Below are 19,249 nucleotides of genomic sequence, written 5' to 3' on the forward strand. Positions count from 1 at the left end.
GGAATATTTGAAATGAGTCCAAGGCACATTGAATAAATGTAAACTGCTGAACCTGGCAGCCGGCACCTGCTTAGCTTAGCTTAGCATAAAGACTGGAAACAGGATGAAACAGTTAACTTGGCTCTCTCCAAAAGTAAAGACTGAAGTATACAATCAAAAAGCTTTAATAAGATTAATTCATTCATTGCCTTCGGAGTGAGCAAAGCTAGTCGTTTCCTCTTGTATCCAGTCTTTATATTAAGCAAAGATAACTGGCCACTGGCTCCAGCTTCCTCCTGAGTGAACAAATATGAGGGTGGTATGAACCTAACACTCTGTAAGAAATTAAATAAGCACATTTCTCAAGTGTCGACCTATTTTACTACTACTAAATTTTCACTTGGCACAGAACCCACATTTGAATCTCTGTCTGCTCCAAAAAAGCTGTGATTTATGAAACAAAGCATTAGATTCGCTTTGTTTTACAGACACTATTTATGTCCCCATTTGTTGCTCACATGGGACAATTACAAGGCAACCCATCTTCACTCACGGGGGGATTGTTGCTTAGCAGATTGGGTCTCCTTTGAATTAATGCATGGCAACACGTAGCCCGAAACCCTGTCTTTCACAAGCCAATAGAACTGGAGCCAAAAATAGAGTTAAAACATAATTCACCCCAACAATAAGCAATTTGATCTATTTCAAAATCACAACATACGTCACGAGAAACAGCACTTGATGACTGCACTGTATAAATAAATAAATGAGTCCTCTTGTGTCCATGCGGGCCACGAGATTCAGTGAGGTTACACAAAGAGAAACTGGCAGCGGGCCATCATTGCATACTAGGAAGCAGATAAGAGAGCCACTTACCCACCACACACCCCTTTGATCAGAGCACACTTTGATGCCCACCTCTGACCCAGGCACTTCCCCTCTCACAATTCATACTCATGTTGGTGCAGATCTCATCCTGGCAGTGTCTTCCTCCCCGTCTTCTCTGTGCACATTAACCACTCGAGGCCCTTTCTTAATATTGTGCGGCTACGTGTCTGAGCCTGGCTCGCTGGCAACCTCCCGTTTTCGCTCCGTCTCACCTGATTTTACTCGTCCTCGTCTCTCTGTCTCGTCCCCCATGAGGCATCTCTGTGGTTTGCTCAGCGGTAATTAAACCCTTGGTGATGTGCAGGTAACCAGGACACACAAGACAGAAAATGACAGATTGGAGTCTCTTGATCCTGACTTACTTTGCTCTACTCGTATATTATGTTATTATGCTTCCACGTAGTCAGCATGTAGGAGTTTTTAAATAGCAAACTGTGGATTAGGGTGTAATTATTAACATCCTTCAGTTTTTTTTCCTGCATTGAAACTCAGCTGTTTAAGTTGATAACATAAAAAACTTTTCTTCTACTGACTGAAAGCGATCAGGTGTATTTTTTTTTTTAATTCTAGTCGGTGTCAGGCACAAAAAACTCATAAAAGTAAATCATTTTCAGGGACAGAACAGAATGCGTGTAGGTTCAGAGCAGGGGCAACTTTCAGATAAAGTGTGAAAAGGGGAATTATTGACAGTTGAGTTGAGTCATGTAACCTGTACTACGGTATGTGTTGCACCCTGACTGAATGATTTCCTTGTAACCAGCTTGTCCTGCACTGACATGCTGGATGCCCTCTCTGCTATTTTCATGATTATCATTTGTCAGCCAGAATAAACTAAGGGCTAAAAATATAGTCGACTGTCAGTATAAGATTGAAAACTGATGAATGGGACACTTTCTTAGCTGGAGTTCCTTTACTTCAAAGTCATGTGATCATGATGGTCGCCAGCAGGACAGTGAACGAGCAGTGCCTGTCCCTCACTGTTCACTGCTGAGCTGCTTTATTATTTTTATGTCAGATATAGTAATGTAAATGCTCTAGTATGGCTGAAAGTGATCATCCAGGCCTTCGCTCGTGCTGAAAGTGACATGTTGCTGCTGTTTGGGTGGGTGTCATCCAATAAATTCAGAAATCAACTGTAGCATGAAGGCTGTCACATATGTTTGCATGAAGCTGCTTTTAATCTGAAGTTGAATATATCATAATAAGATGTTTTAGATGATGTAAGATGTATATCATTAAAGAATGTCAATACCACATCTGTTAAGAAGTCACAGACATGTGCCTGACATTGCTAAAGAGCCAAATAAACCATTACTCAGAGGTCTCTGGAAGTGGGGACACTTTCCTTAGAATATTCTCCTCATTTTTTTTTTTTTTTTTTTTTGGGGGGGGGGGGCATTTTCTTTTACGGTCATTCACACGGAAAAGTTGTGTTTTTGCAAGACCAAACACTCTTACAGTAAGTAAGGCAAGGCAGGAAGGAACACAAGAACTTAACAAAGGACTGTACAAGTCAAACACACACACACACACACAGAGAGAGAGAGAGAGACAGAGAGCCTGTGATTGCTGGCCAAGAATTCAGCGGAAATCACCATGAAAGGAGACGCAACTGATAGGAGGGAGGTTGTTTGGGAATTACCATGGAGAGGGAAGGTCTTACGTCATATCTCTCTCACACACCCACACACACACCTTAGAGTGTCACTAAGGAGGGGCAGGACTTCTGTCATACACTGAAGTTAGATTAAGCAGGGGAAATCTCAAATAAATCTTTATGAGCCTTCACATGGCCTCTCAGAGAAATCACGCAATTCCCACAGCCTGTGTGTGTGCCTGCGTGCGCGTGTGTGTGTACGTGTGTGTCATGGTGTGCTGGTTTCATTGCATCACGTGTTTATTGAGTTTGATGACTCATAGGTTATGTTTATCTGACACAAATCTACTACGTTTCTCCTCTCTGGAGTGCCTCCTCCTCCCTCGCACGTCCTCACACCCTGAGTTATAAGTCTGGGCAGCTCACCCTCAGCTTCATTCAAATCTGGAGGCGAATCAGTGAGGAAGAGCCCTCATCAAAGACCAAGATGTATTCAGAGCTTGAGTGCGGAATTTGTTACCGGACCTACAACGCAGGTGGACGGTGTCCCCGGGAGCTCCAGTGCAAACACAGCTTCTGCGAGAGCTGTCTGCTGGCCCTCTCACGACCCCAGGGGCCCGATGAGGCACGTCTGGGAGCGGACAGATCGATCGTGTGCCCGCTGTGCCGACACACCACATCCATCTCCGGAGACGGGAAGGTGAGAGCCGAGCTCAGGGTGGATGAGTGCGTCCTGGAGCGGCTGCTCGCTGCGGGGGTCCTCGACCAAGAGGAGGACGAGCCGGAGGAAGACGGCTGTGACGACGGTGAGGGGGCGATGCATCCCGAGACTCCGGCCGAGGGGAGTGACTCGCTCGCGGGCTCAAGAGGTGGGAGGCTCCGGGTGACCTGGAGGAAAGTTTGGCGGACGATAAGCGGGAAGAGCTCACGGCAGAGAGGCGGAGAAAGTAAGTTGACAGCGGGCTGTGGTTGATGGGAAACGGGTCAAAGCTGCGTATTTAAACTTTAGGGAGATCTTAAAATGAGCGTTTTGAGAATGGAGTTTGGTGGTGACCACTGTAAGAGCAGCCTGTTACGTTATTATGTAAGTTGACAGAGAAATTATACAATAGTTTAGGATTTTAGTTTTAGTTTAGCTTCAGTGTAAATTGTGCGACATTTCATTAAATCATCCAGTGTGTTTATATTTTACTGTCAAAAACAAGCTGTGTAATTTAAACCTCTTTAGTATCCAGAAGAAGTACCCAACACTTTTATTCTAAACATAGTGGATAAATCCATTGTTCTAATGTGTCCTGTTGTCTTTTCACAGACTGTATGACTGGTGATGACATAAGGAACCTCGCCATGATGTCCTGCTACATGTATTAAAGAGTCCACAGCTTCAGATACCCTGGATAATGTGATACCATATTCATCTTCAGTGGCTCTTCCACTGCACATCATGGACTTGGTGATGATGATGAAGATACCTTGCTGGCAAGACACGTGGACACAGTCAACATGATATAAATGAGCTTTGATTGCTTGTATAAATGGTGACCACTATGTATCTGATGGCGTCAAATACAAACAAATGGAAAACTCATGAATTGCCAAAGTGGCCCATTTGATGCCTGTTAATGCACTAATATATATGATTTATTTATTCTTTTCTTAGTTGTATTTATTTCATGTATTTGTTACATATTTAAGGAAAAATAAAAGACCTGTGGTTTCAATTCACTCTGAAGCTTTCTGTGGCTGCACGCTGAACTTTGGATGGGACTTTGAGTGGGTTGGTGTGTGCATTTATAAAAAACTGAAAACAATGGCCCAGCTGTGTGTGTGCAAAAAGACTTGAAATAACACATTGCATCTAATCTATGCCTAACTAAAGCAGACTTTACAAAGTAAAAGTAAAAGGAGGAGGCACAAGCATCCTTCTATTCAAAGAACATGGCAGATAAACACACAAAACTGGACGAAAGAGATCAAATATTAAAAGGCGTTTTAAAATGTTCTACATGAAATGAGCTAAAATAGAGTAGTACCTTTCGCAGGCAGCTCCAGGAAGTGACTTACTTGAAGCCAGGTGAACAGTATTGCCTCCAATCAGACTCTCAACCAGCAGCAGAGCCAAAGCTCTAAGATTCATTTGTTTGACAAGGAAAACACATGGCTTGACAGCACTACAGCTCATTTTTATGGCCTTTTTTTGACAATCATACAAACCCAGGGGGATGCTGACCATCATGTTAAAAACCTCTGCTCTCTGCTCAAGGTAAGTATCACATTTTACAGTGTTTTGACACATGTAGTCATAAACTTTGACAAGGGTGGGTGAGTGACAGCATTGCAATTTCCCATAAATTCCATCAATACTCCTGTGAGTGTGTCTTTCTTCTCTCTGCAGACTAATGTTTGTCTTTGCGTCGGTCTGTGCAGCTGTCATGTCATTTATCATGTGCTCAGATGCTGCAAGAGGTGAGCGCAAACAGGCCAGTATCTGTCAGGCCAATACTACAGTGTCTGCACTTTCAGCGAGCTAATGCTCACCTTCAGGGCTGTCTGAAAAATGTGATGAGGCATGTGTTGACTGATTGGATTAGAGTGACACTGACATATTTGTTTCTTTAAAGGTGCAGCTCATTACTGTAACGATAACAGATATTTTCTCAGGTGTGTCTTTAACTTGGCAAGCCAGGATTCTCTCAGCAGTCTGGAAATTTACTTGATCTTGTGGCATTGTAATTTCAGATTACAGCACAAAATATAAAAGTGATGTACCAAAGATAAGACCATTTATAGTAATACAAAAGATTGAATGTAAACTTTAACCTAAGGTGTTTTTCTTCAGGTGTTTTTCTTGTATCACATGGATTATTTTCCTGTATAACAGCATTAGCAAGAGTAAATCATTATGTCTTATGTCCCCATTCTCTGTAGCCACTCCCATAACAACCCAAGTGGACAACGCAGTGAAGCACAATGTCCTGAACGGACTGTATACTCAATACAGTCAACAAAATCCCCTATTTACAAGTCTGCTATCAGCCGAAACTGGACTCCAAACTGGAACCAATAGTGAAACTCAGATGGGTGGGAATTATAGAGAAGCCTCATCAATCATTTACCATCAATCAAACCCTTTGCCAATTACCGAAGGTAGCTTTAGTTACAGTCAAAACATCCCAGATAACAGACAGTTCCGAGCGGGAATAACTGGAGTGCTGAGTGAAGTGAGGCCAGCAAGCAGCATTATCACCAGCAACTCTCAGGAAAGAGGACAAAGCTTTGAGAGGCTGCAATCCAGACAAAATAAACTTCCACTCTCTCAGGAAGGAGCCCGAAGTGGAGATTCCTACCATTCATACCCAGTCATCATTAGAAAATCATCTCACAAAGAAGCTGCCAGCCCCTTTCATCACAGCTCTCGTCCTTCTCGAGCTTGGGAGCCCAAAGATGCTCAGAAATCCTTCGCTGAAGAAAAAGTTCCTCGACAGGACTCTCCACAAGTGGCTGAAGATGAAACCGTTTGGCAGCCCTCTCACTCTGCTCTTTTTTCATCCCAGACCAGTAGGTATCAGAGTACTTCACTGCCATCTTCAAGAGGACATTACAGTAGCTATAAAGAGACAAATGAGTTCACTGTGGCCGGGCCGTCAAGTACATCTAGCAGGATTCAATCAAGCAAATTTCCCAGCTTTGCAAGTCAAACTGCCCCTCATGCACCATCAATCAGCAATAATTTTGACGCCTCTGTTATTAAAAGCAATCCAAGCCCAGAAAAACTGTCATCATCCATCACAGACAACCCCCGGGGGTTTCACCCGGTGAGTAGCAGTGAGACACCAAAACACAAAAAGGTCCAGTCGTATCTGTTCAAGGACTCCCAGACCTCTTCAGGTGGACATGAGACAATTAAAACAGTCACTGCTGATGGGCCCAGCGCTTTTATCACAACACTACATCAGCAAAGGCCCTCTGACGCTCAGGTTCATGGCAGGTTTTCTTCAAGTTTTAAACAGTTGCGACAGAGAGGAGAGCCGACCAGGGAAGTACATCTCTCTGATAATGCCAATGCACTCTATCATACTGCTAATGTGGCCCAGCATGATGCTCAGACAGATAGTTTCACCAACTATCAACGCACCACAGCAGAAACTCAAATGTCTGCACACCCTGCTCCAAGGGAAAGCTCTGTCCCCATGCCTCATGCAGATTTCCAGGGTAAATATGGCACTGGCAGCGAGAAATCTGCAGTAAGTAGCCTGGTTAATGCAACCGCAAGAGGATCAATGCTTGCTCGCAAACCTGGACAAACCATAAAAAACATCTATGGCCTCAGAGGATTTCAAAATCCTATCTCAAGAGCTGCAAAGGAGCCAACTATTCTCTCGTCCAGGACCTCTGATGAGAGGATCAACTCCCGGCGACACAGCTTTGACAAAGGAAAGTTTAGAATTGCAAATCTGTACCCGTCTCTGTCTCCAAAGTATAGCTTTGGTCAGAGACAAGCACCTACTACACCATCAAAACCTGAGAGGACACCCACAGATTATTCCTCGCCCTCTCCTAGCACTAAAAGGCCGTTCACTTCAGGACTTAAGGAGGCTCAACCTCTGCTGCCTGAAAGTGATGCCAGTCCGGACAGCGACCCAGATCCAAGACGGTTCAGAATCTACAGAAGAATATATGGTCTCAAAGGATTCGAAACTCGACCACTCGAGGGAGCCAAACCGTTAGCTAGTGAACCAGAAAAGTCTGCCAGAGTCCATCAGAGTTTTGAAGGGTTTAAACTCAGAAGCTCACAGATCTGGCAACCAAAAAGCAGCCAGATTCACGAGTGGAACAATAAGACAGAGCCAGGTAGCAGCCATGAATCCACAGTGAGTCAAAATGAGCGGAGCACTGAAGGCCTGAAACCACTTTTAAAGACAGAAGGAGGCACTGAAGCAGTTACCAGATTTACACCTGGCAAATACAACAAAAAGACCCACAGAATCTATACTCCTCTGGGATTTCACCCTGTTCCAAAGACAATTGGAATCACTTCTGAGAAAACACCCTGGAGGTCCGAAGAGCAAAATCCAACTGCAGCATCAGCAAGTCACAGAATCTCCTCCTCGTCTTATCTCAGGTCAGCTGGGGACCTCGAAATTGAACCCAGCCCAAAATCTGAGCCAAGAACACCCAACAGAACCGGACCTGTTGTAATGAAGGCGAGCCTGTTCAGCAGCTCCACCAGCAGCGTGAGAGGCCAACGTGTGAAAGGAAAACACACACATGGTGAAAAGCTCAGTGAATCTCCCTCTCTGACCACTGAAGCTGGAAATGTAGCCATAGTCAGGCTGAACAAGCGGCCCGTCAGAGTCAAGGCTGTCACGTACGCCGATGTCCTCGGAAGCGCGTCGTTCAGCGGCGTCAGATCTACAGCACAGACACCGACAGACACGCCGGCTCATCAGGATTCTTTTCCAAACACTACAGCCACAATCTTCAGCTCTGAGGAGGCTGTGCACGGAGACAATACGAGCAGAGGTCCTGAAGCACACGCTGAAGATGAGGGAGAAGAGTTCAGCAGTGTTGAGGAAAACAAGTTGGATGTTAAAATCGAAGGTGTGGACGTTGACATGAAAGCATCACATTTATTCCCAGATGATGAAGGAAGTGGAAGTGGGGGTTTTAATACGTTTGATGTTTTTTCAACTCACGCCACAAAGAGTCAGGGACTTAGTGAAGATTTGTTAGAACTAGATTATCTACGAATATCCACTGGGAACATCTCCTTCAAGTCAATGAAACTGTCCCATGCTGAGAAATGAGAGAAACCTCTGAACTCTTATGTGATCTGAACCAATAAAAGTTGGAAAAGTATTTGTGATTTTGTTGTTGGGTAAACAGTGGCTGCAGCCATTTCTGTGAAAGAAAAGTGTGAGACATTTGGTTTAGTTCCAGATTTTATAATGATCCAAAAGCATTGCATTAATACATCACTGTTAGTCTTGGCTGTAATCCAAGTAAGTCCAGTATATAACCGGCCGGGAAAACAATTTTTACTCTTGATTTTGTGCAAATTAAACAAACGAGATACAATCTGTGCTGGTAGGTGGATTTTCTTACCCTTGGGGAGAGCAGGTCCGTTGCTGTTTCTCCTGTTTCCATTGTTTATACTAAATAAAGCTAAGCCAACTGGCTGCTGGTGCTCGCCTCATGTTTAACAGACAAGGAGAGCGAATGAAACTTGTCAACTTAGCAAGAAGCTAACAAGCCTATTGTCAAAACTATGGACACACAACACATACAACACAATGCAGTGTAAATTAAATTACAACCTGAAAAATGCACATCATTGAAAATGCACTGTTGATGCAGGGTGAATATATTTAACACCACTGTCCAGCGTTTATTAAAATTAGAGTTAAAGAGTGAAACTATTAGGTAAATTAAACAGCAACTCTTTCGACAGTGGGTTAATCATCACTTTTCAAGGCAAAATGCCAAACAGTTACTGCTGACTGGTGTTAGAATGCCAGAATTCTGCTTTTCTTTATCTTACATGATAGTAAAACTCAATATATTTGGATTTTGGACTGTTTGTTGGACAATCACCCCGGACTGGTAAACTGCAATGGACATTTTTTTTCTCACTGTTTTATGTTTTACAGGCAAAATTATAAATCAATAAAGAAAATCCTCACATTAATCAATAATGAAAACAATCAGTTGCAGCCTTATATAATCCATCCTAAACATTATCAGCTCAGGGCAGGTGCTTTCTGGCATTCCCATTGTTTCATGCGTTGTGGTAAAAGTCACTCGTCGAGCATGACAAACAGATTAGAAGAAACAGTGGGAGCTAAATGAAAACACTACGTCCTGTAAATCATGTCTGAGTAACACAGCAGTTCCATCACATGACATCCTCCAAATCTGACATCATGTCTTCTCCTTTCCTAAACCGAAACCTTACGATAAGTGTAAAGGTCAATGCATTTCAGTGCGTAACATTTGCCTCACTTGGCAAATGATTTGCATACTGTAATGTCAAGCATGAAGAGGAAACACGAAGGAAGGTCGCACTTGAAGCTTTTTATAAATTGATTGTATTCCCATTCCTTGTGTCCTCATTTTCCAGGCAGTGGCTATTCAGCGTGCTGACACAGATTTTCCGTCTCCTCTTTCGAGCTTTCAAGGAGGGTTTCAGCATGCTGGCCTCTGGGTTAACACGCTACGACATGGAAAAACTTGTTCTTACTCTTTGTGAGAAGGTCGTTTTCTGACTTTGCCAAGCCATTAATAAGTGCACAAAGAGAAATCGAGGAAAACAAGTCATTATGTGGTTTGTCCATATTGATTTAAGCCATAAGGGGAATACAGACTGCAATGGAATTCGTTTGCTAGCCAAATGTTTCTCGATGTATGTCATTATGTTGCTCTATTTTCTATATTGTTAGTGCAACTGAATTGGCTGTGGATGATACCTGCTGTACGCAGATGCCAGATAATCCACTAGATGGCGTCACACATCCATTTCATTATCCACCATGTGACCTCAAGACCTGGATGTTGTAGTTTTCCTGCCCTGGTGTCCTGTTGGGCAACAAGCAAAAGGAACAAGTTTAAGATGACAACATAGATAGCAGAATATTTGTCGTGGGCTTGGCTAAAAAAAATCTTTCAATCAAGAGTAAAAGTGATGCTTTTGCTTCCACCCCATATCAATCGGCCAATCAGGCGTTCCGTTTCAGGGGCATTGGGTGCACGCTAAGCCCACATCACTGCTCCTAATAGATCCATTCACATCACCTGACCCTTCACTTTTTCCCAGTCAGCCAACGCCACCTAAACACCAGTTCTATGCTTATCCTCAATCTACAAGCTCAAAGGGGCCCCACAGCGAGGAGAGGGTGGGAGGGTTCGAGGGATCTGCCAGTCAAAGTTAAACACATTGTACATTAGATTAACGCCCCCCCTCTCCTCGCCAAACGCCACTACCACCACCATACCAATACCCGTGGAAAGTGGGACTGTCCACTTTCCCATAGAGCTGAGAGGTATTTAGGTGATATGATGTTTTGAGGTTTCCGCCTGCTGGCATGTCAAGGCGTTGGCCTGCCGGCTCCTTCAAAGTTCCCCTCTTTCTGTGCTGCCTTTTGTGTAGCTGAGTGTTTGTACGTCTGGTTCACACACTCCCTTCCTTTCCAAGAGTGTGTACTCGCCTATAATATTCCCTGTGTGTGTGTGTGTGTGTGTGTGTGTGTGTGTGTGTGTGTGTGTGGGAGTGTGTGTGTTTATCACAGACAGTGTGGTGTTCTCTTGCAAAGCCGGCCCTCCCACCCCCCTCTCCTCCTGTGAGGGGAATTCTGTACCATGTGTCTGCGGTTTTCATGGAGCTTTCAAGGAAAATAAAGCACAGAGGCCTCACAGTCCCCCCACCCACCCACTCGCCTTCACTCCCCCAAAACGCCCTCCTCCTTCTTCTCCTTCTCGTTTTCCCTCACTCACTCACTCCATGTGGCACTTTTTTTTTTTTTTTACGGTTTCGACCTCCCTTTTTCTCAGACCAGCCAGCAGCGACCGAGTGACAGAGCTAATTTCACATGCAGCCCGACAAATCCACAATCATGGCAAACATTCACTTATGAGGTGAGAGAGAGGGAGAGAGAGGGTGAGCATTAGCTGATGGGGAGGTGGGGAAGGAAGGGGAGGGAGAGAAAGACAGAGAAAGGCTTTTTGTTTGGCTAAGTACACTATGTGAAAGAGGGGGCGGCGAGGAAGCGAGAGCTGGAAATACATTAGAAAATGGTTGCATCGGCTGTGGCATTTGTGGACCAGATTACCTCACATGCCATGCAGAGGATGGGCCCAGCCATCAGATCCACTTGGTTTGACCATGACCGTGTGTGTAAACTAACTTTATTGAGTCTGCAGCGTTTAACTTTGCCCTAAAACCTATGTAGACGGACTGGGGAGGGGGGAGGAAAAAGAGGGAAAGCCAGGAGGATTAGCAGTTTGCAGTGTACAGACTGTAATCCAGGGCTTTATTGGCTGGGTCAACACACACTAAGTTTACCTAAGCTAAAACACCTGTAGCATTACTGATGTAGTTTATTATGGCTACTTTCCAGGAGGACATGGTGGAAAAAAAAAAAAAAACCCAACAAAATTTGGCCTGACACGTATCTCAGTCACTCACACCCAACCCTGACAATATACTTGAATACGTGAATGACGGGAAGGAAGCAATTTAGGAGAATGGAATAGCGCCTACATTAACATTCCCACATCTGCTATGGGAGCAAGAGCTATTTCCGTGTCCTACATCCAGTGAGCTTCCTGTGGTCTGCACCGTGGAGGAAGTCATAAAGGCAGGAAGACTTCCTGTATTGTTGCCAACATGTGGAAGTATGGACTGTGCATGCTCCAAAGAGGCTGAGTTATTAAATGATATAAACTCCATAGAAACAGAACTCTGAGTCCTATCAAAGAGGCCAAGACATACATTTAGACCAGTTCTTTCCACAGGTTTGAGACATGTTTTCACTGGGCTTAGCAGTCGTGTAAAGTTCCCCCTTTAAAATAAAATAACCCCTACTGAAAACTGTATGTTCTCTAACTTTGTCACATGTATTGTCACATTGAACTAAAGAGAAACATAATGTAAGTATTCCTGCAGGCACATATAGCTATAAAGAAACTGTAGTCTGAAATAATTAAAGCCGTCACAAGTGCAACTGGAAAGGTTTAACGCTCTGCATTTTGCTACTTTGCAAGACCTGAAGCCTGCTGTGACATCTGAATATGCTGCTGAGGGAGAAAAACTCCTTGAGGGATCTGGCGAGATGTTTCAGGACATGAAAAGCAAACAAAAGGAACTGAACATGTTTGTTGTGTCATTGAATTTGGAGCCTGCTGATGTGCCTGACAAAGCAACAACCCACGACTGTGAGCAGCTCTTTTCCAAACCGACTCTTGCAAAGACTCAGTTCTGCTCAGGACTCACTGACCCAAACCTGGAAAACCAGCTGCAAGCAGCATCGTAATCATCACAACCATCTGACATCAGACGCATCGCCAAAGAGAAGCAGCTCCAGGCGTCGCAGAGGTTGGTGCAATATGTGTTCAATCATTTAGTATGGCCAGGGGCGCCGCCAACAGGGGGCCAGGGGAGCCAAGGCTATACTGATACAACTGCTTGGCCCCCAACTGAACCCCCTCCTCTCCTCCATTACATATGCATAATAAGCTTCCCAGGTGCTGCCCAATCACCAGTGACTGCCTGGTCCCTGCTGAACTTGAATTCAACACCCCTTCATTCCCAAGCCAGCGCATTTGTCCTTGCAGCTCATCCAGTTCAGCATGTTTAGCACGCTGCTCGACATTGGCTTCTATCTATTTTTCTTATCAGAATTACATGTAACTGCTACATGAGTGTTGCATTCAGGGAACATCCGGAAAGACACGTTAGTCTACTCTTTTATCACAGAAAGGGAAAAGGTCTGGTGGCAGGCCCATCACCTCAGGACATGTTAGTCTTAGTAGTAGTCCTGGAGCTTTCCACCATTATTGCATGATGTTCATCAGCAGATGGAGTTTGCCATGTTATCATAGAGCTGAGGTCTTGACTTAATTCACATGAGACTGTGCAAGTACTCGCGTAAGCACCCTGCAGTGTGTAAACAAGTGAGGTTATTGAGTCCGTTTCTGCTGCTGTGTGCCAATAGGTGCATGCAGATGTGTTTGCACCGGCCTGGAATACAAAGATACAGTATCACACACACACACACACACACACACACACACACACACACACACACACACACTCACACCAAGGAGATAATACCTGCCTGCTCAGACACAACAGGTCCACCTGTTGGCCTCTATCCAGCACACCCCTCTGCGACTGAACTCGGTGTCCTCTTGCCTTGGCTCCCATCCAGCATCCCCTCCTCCTCTTCTCTCTTTCACTCTCTTGTCTTGACCGGTGATGCTGCCACCACAGCCCAGGCAGGCATTGTCGACAACCAGATGGCAGCTGTGCCCATTCCCCCGCTTCGGCTCCTCCATTCTGTCCTTATGCAAGACCGGCACTGATGCAGCTTTCACATTTCCGTCCCGCTCTGTTTGTCCACACAGTCAACACTAGGAATGAGAGCCAGATTTGAGTTCGTCAGACTTTCTAAAGAGTGGATTTGATCAGTTCATTCATAAAACCTCGACCATCTCAGGAGGAAGTATAAGGAGGAGCAGTCTCATTATCATGGTATAAGTCAGCCACTGAATAGGCTCCGCTTGGGTGAAAATGAAAATGTCTCTGCTGAAACAAATCTGAAGTAGGGCTTGAAATCCCCTTGGGACTCACTTTGTTTAAGATGTAAGTGAACAAAAGTTTAGAGAACATGAGCTGTGAACAGTGTTAGTCTTAGTAAGGCTTCAGGTGTGGGAGCTGTTTCTGCTTTCATGCAGATGCTGCCACGTTTTTAGAAGCAAGAGGATCTGCAGGTGCAGGCCTGATCTGTGTGTGTGTGTGTGTGTGTGTGTGTGTGTGTGTGTGTGTGTGTGTGTGTGTTCTCATTTCTATTAATTCCTGCGGTGCCTCGGTCTGGTTTGGCCATCTGTGGTCGAGGATGACACAAGATCCCTTACATGCTAACAATAAGAGAAAGAAGCGAAGATTTATCAGGCCTCAAAAAAGCTTATTTAATTAAACTGAGTGTTGAGTGAGAGGGTAGAGGGCTATCAAATAAGACAGAGAGGGAGGTCTTCCCAGCAAACAACATGTTGGTCAAATTACCAGTAAGACGAGTGATTAACTCCGGTGGCATCGTGCCAACGCCGAGTTCAAATGATCTTATCAATGGGAGGGGTGAATGTGACTAACACAGTTTGAAAGGCTTTTGCGGAGAACAATCCGGCTGCTTTCTTTTCCACTCTGCGGAGTGACATCTGCGCTGTGGCCGCAGCCTTTACGAGTGTGTGAATCAAAGACGGCGAGGGTGTGAGGGGCATGAGCCCGCCCGGAGTCTGTGGCATTTCATGCACATGTTCACACTCGTCTCAGCCTGTTAATTGCAGCGTCTTCCGCTCTTCTTCTTCCTCCCCTCGTGAGATCAGTAGCGCTGTTGCTTTTGCATCTTAAGCCTGTCACTTTTCTAACAATCATCCTCATTAAATCACTCAAAAGGAAACTTCACAGCCAGTCACAGAAACAAAAGAAACCACAAGTCCTTTTCTTGTTTGACTTTTTTTTTCCTTTTAGTCAGATTTTTTTTTTTCCTCAAGCAACAGAAGTAAAACTGTCTACATCAATGGCAAACCTCACAATATTCCTATTCAGTACCATCCCAAGGGGAACAGGAGGAAGAGATAAAACAATTTTAAACAGCAGCAGCACTTTCCTGCACATTTTACCAACATCTCTGATTTTGCTACCTTTTTTTTTTGTGTTTTTGTTTTTTTGTCGAGCAACAGAAGTAAAACTGTTTACATCAATGGCAAATCTCACAATATTCCCATTCAGCACCATCCCTCGGAGGAACAGGAGGATGAGATAAAAACAATTCTGAACAGCAGCAGCACCTTCCTGCACATTTTATGAACATCTCTAAACTCGCTAACAACACAATGAATGAAGTCATACAGCCACTTAAACTCTTGAACTCTGTTGAGCTTTCCCAAAGGAACTTTTATTCATGGTATGTGGCTGTGACCATCGAGTGAAGGAAAGATTTTCCAGACTGCAGACAAAGAAAAAAACAAAAACGCTCATTCACAAGTTCACGAGATGCTCAGAGCTCAAACGTGGCTCTAAACGGCAGGATGATGGTTGAAAGCACACCCGTTCGTGTGCTTTCTTTCTTAATTACAAGTACCTTCAAAGCATTTGTGTTTTACTGCTGAGCTTCAATATGAGAACATCTCCAAAAGACATTAGAAACATTTCAAATAACATCATGTGTTTGCCTGCAGGTCTGCACGAAACCATGGATTTATGTGCTGAATCGTATTTGAGGCTCGTTTTTTAGTGTCTCCCCCACATCTGCATTAGCAACCGCTATTACAGTTACAGTTAGTCATTTGGCAGACGCTTTTATCCGAAGCGACGTACGTATGAATTCACACACCGATGGCGCAGCATCGGGGGCAGTTTAGGGGTTCAGTATCTCGCCCAAGGATACTGCGTGATTCCAACCACATATTCCCAATCTGCTCATAATAAAGCCGCATTGTTACGCTCTTGGCCCCTCAACAGTCATGAGACCAGAAGGAGAAAGTTCATGAACTTCCCAAGGCAGGCAGACAAACACATGAGCACAATTTGGAGCTACATAGACGCACATGTATGTATACATTAGGTTTTTTGTTGTCGTTCTTTTCCCCCGTGGTGGCCTTTTCCTTCCCCTCGTGCACTTCTTTTTAATCCTCTGGTCAAAGTCGTAGGCAAACTCAAGGTTAAAGCATATGCAAGTCTTCACGATGACCTTTATCTCTAAGAGTCACATAAGCAGACTGCGAGGTGAGATATGTCACAGTTCGTCAACAGAAAACAACGGGGGAGCACGAAAGGTTACATTTTTAAAACAAAATCAAAGCAAAACGTCCAGACTTGAGAGCTGAAGGTTGCTTCTTGAGGTGCTGTTGGAGCTTTAGTCTTTTTTTTTTGTTGTTGTTGTTGTTGTGTTTTGGCACTGACGGCCCTGCAACAATTAAGTCCTCCATTACCGGCGAAGAGAAACGGTCCAAAGACTCCTCTGATTCGGGCCATAGCTGTCAGTCAAGTCATCTGATAGATCATTGTCACACGGAACAAACATTAACAAATTACTTTATGAGAACTGTACAGCCAAAAGAGACAAAAATAGACGCTAAAAATAGACTTGATATATTCTGCTAGGACAGCCCTATTAGTGCTAGCTGCTAAGACAGGGCAGAGAGACAGACAGATCAAAAGGACAGACAGGCACTTAAGTGCTGATGCATAGCGGAGATTAAAGTAAGAGCCAAGCAAAAGACAGAGAGGAGGGAGGGAAGGAGATAGAATCAGAGTCTTAAAGAAGGATCTCGGGTCAAAGCACTTTCAAATCAACCAGTTAAAAAGTGTAAAATCATTCTTCTTAAAATGTTTGGTACCTAAATGTATAAAATAACTGAGAACAAATCAGCATTTGTTGTTTCCTACTGGCAGAATTGACACAACTGACCCCGTTTCCGGTTCTTAAAGCAGTGTGCTGACCGCTACAGAGCTAGCATTAGCATGGCTATTGATAGGGTCTCTATCCTCCACTGTACGTACCGTATGTCATTTAGCATCCTGAGACGAAGGGGATTAAGTGGGACATAAGTGTCTGGAGCTAATAGCACTAATGAGATTGCTTGGCTTTATATCAGGGGTCTCACCCTGAGCTGTAGTCAGCAGGATGGTGAATTTACGTCCTGGCACAATGCTAATATCTTAATCTGGCCTTGCTGGCTTTAGCTAACTAGCTAGCTACTGCATCCCCTGCTACAAGTGCATTTAGTTTCAAGACTGTGTGTTTAATACTTCAGGTGTATGGCTCAGTAGGGAGGAAGGAGAAAGAGGAAGAAGAGGAACAAAAGCAGCGTAAGTTACAACGAGCAGAATGCCAACAGCAGCTGCGCTAATATTTCTCACAGTAGACAGGAAGGCCAGCTCATTGCTAGTACCGTTATCATTATCAATGTTAGCCAAAATGCTGCGTTCATGTCATATTGGATTCACTGTGATTTCCAGTTTCTGACTTGTAAATATAAATCTTGTCCACATCCAATCGTAATTATGAATGTTAAACTTTTCATATCTGACAAAGTCTGTCACTCACGTAAATAAACCCAACTCTTATGGCTACAGTGCTTTATTGACCATGCACAGTATTTTTAACCCTCAGATGACCGACTCTGCATCCTACAAATGTTGCTTGCAATGTGTAAACACTGGAATATCTTTGATTTCTGCCTTCATCCCACATGACATGAATGCAGCAAAAGCTCACACCAGTGCTACCCAATTTATCTAAATGTTCTGCTGCGTTTTTTGTGTAACTACGTCAAATCAAGCCCAAAAAAACCCAAAAACAAACCAAAGCTTCAGTTAGTCGAGGCTAAGTTGAAGTTCTTTGTAAAATGGCTACAATCTGAACATGAGGCACTTTTTGAGCTGATATATAATTCTATTTATTTTCTTTATCATAAACTAAATACTCAGCCACCATTATACTCTTAATGATTCGAGTTTTTCTCTTGGAAAACAAAAACAAAAACACAGATCTCCATTTTTTCTTTTTTTGTAGCCGTCTCTGATTGGCTTTCACTCAAGGAATGAGAGCAGCAAATGGCTTTTCAAGAGTGTCATTTGGCACACATCCCCGTTGGTTTCCGCAACCAACAAGATGAAAGCGAAGAAGAAGAAGAAGAAGAAAAAAAAAAAAAGGTTTTCCATCAGTCTCTGTCAAAGTGCTTCAGGGGCGTGCCTGCTTCAGCTGCTCTCTCAACGTGATTGGTTGTCACAAAAGGAACAGGCGGAGCTTTGAAGCTCTGAGTGGTACCAGATTGTTTCCCCAAGGACGCCGCATGACATCAGCACTCTGAGAAGAAAAAAGAGACACACAGACAGAAAGAGGAAATTGTTTGGTTAGATGTAGAATAAACAATAACCCAGATATGAAGAAGATATAAATATTATGACATGTATATGCAGTGCCTCTTCCTTATCAGGTTAATTATAATATTTTATGGAAGATATCAGTGTCTGCTTATCGGCCCGGTCATAGTGACCCTAAAACGAACAACAGGAATAAACAATACGGCCAAATAAGCTGGAAAAAGACGCACAGATTCAGACAAGGAGAAAGTGATAAAGGGAACAGCAGGGAAGGAGAAAGTGAGGACACCTACTGCTGCAGGCATAGAGTCCAGAGAGCGTGCCAACACGAGGGAAAACAGACATCTAGGAATCATGTCAGGTTTTTCTGGCAATTTCAGCTCCTCACATCACACAGGTGTGATGTGGGCACAGAGGTATGGTCTCAGGTCGAGTCTCACCAGCACATACAAGCCTTTTCTGGCCTTGTTTGCACAGTTGATAGGATTAGCAGGATGGCAGACATAGTAATAATTCTGCCCCAGTGTAGAGAGAGCAGTAGAATCACATGGTGTCAAGCAGCCATTAGGAACTGGAGATTTCTGGTTGTCCCAGGTGAAATCTTCACGGCTGTTAATCAGAAGTGGTGGTTCTAATGGTGGGACGCATTCACCAACGGTGCCTGAACAATGTCTGAAAGGCCCTCAAACTCACACCTTACCAGTTCCATGTGCTATTTTGGGCAAAGAAAGTTCACCATCGTGAGAGAAACACTGGGGAACCTCATCAATTCACAACAGTCTAGATCAGGAGCCAACAATTGCTTGTTTCAGGCCATGCAGCTTGTTATAGTGGAGGACGACTGACAGCCTCACGACATCCTGACAAACACTATAGCATGTCAGAGTTTTTCTTGCCTTCTCTCTCCTGGTTTGACAACATATATGACATGGGCCATGAAGTTAACCCACTGCGTGCTCTCCAGTGCACAGCAAAAGGATGAGAGGAATGACACCGGCGTCAACGTCAGGCCCGATCGTTGAGACAAGCTATGATTGGACGGACGCATCTTATATTCAGCTTGCAGACAGGCTGTGTACATCCTTAGCTTTACCTTTGGCATCTGATGTAACATCCCCAAATACAAGATGTTAGATTTTTCTTTGACACTAAGACAAAGTTGTCCATGCTGGCATTTCACT

The 19,249-nt window shown here is 44.0% G+C and overlaps 2 protein-coding genes across 2 annotated transcripts in view; one reads left to right on the top strand and one right to left on the bottom strand.

Annotated features, from left to right (window-relative positions):
• Positions 1–2,833: 2,833 nt before the first annotated feature.
• Positions 2,834–4,189, top strand: LOC143317234 (RING finger protein 227). The gene is made up of 2 exons (XM_076725284.1): positions 2,834–3,411; positions 3,777–4,189. The coding sequence occupies exons 1-2, from the start codon at positions 2,952–2,954 to the stop codon at positions 3,833–3,835; spliced, it is 519 nt and encodes a 172-aa protein (XP_076581399.1). The 5' UTR covers positions 2,834–2,951; the 3' UTR covers positions 3,836–4,189.
• Positions 4,190–15,115: 10,926 nt separating this feature from the next.
• Positions 15,116–19,249, bottom strand: part of LOC143316991 (insulin receptor substrate 1-B) — a 44,055-nt gene continuing 39,921 nt past the window's right edge. The window contains exon 4 of the mRNA XM_076724890.1: positions 15,116–18,051. Within this exon, the coding sequence (XP_076581005.1) occupies positions 18,044–18,051 (8 nt within the window). The 3' untranslated portion in view covers positions 15,116–18,043. The remainder of the gene's footprint in view (positions 18,052–19,249) is intronic.

This window comes from Chaetodon auriga, chromosome 24 (genome assembly GCF_051107435.1).
Source record: "Chaetodon auriga isolate fChaAug3 chromosome 24, fChaAug3.hap1, whole genome shotgun sequence".
Lineage (NCBI taxonomy): Eukaryota > Metazoa > Chordata > Actinopteri > Chaetodontiformes > Chaetodontidae > Chaetodon > Chaetodon auriga.

What these genes read in the sequence shown, in the direction of transcription:
- LOC143317234 (XM_076725284.1), top strand. Translation starts at nt 2,952, where the DNA reads ATGTATTCAGAGCTTGAGTGCGGAATTTGTTACCGGACCTACAACGCA. An exon ending in ACGGCAGAGAGGCGGAGAAA is followed by an intron (nt 3,412 to 3,776) that starts GTAAGTTGACAG and finishes GTCTTTTCACAG; the next exon opens with ACTGTATGACTGGTGATGAC.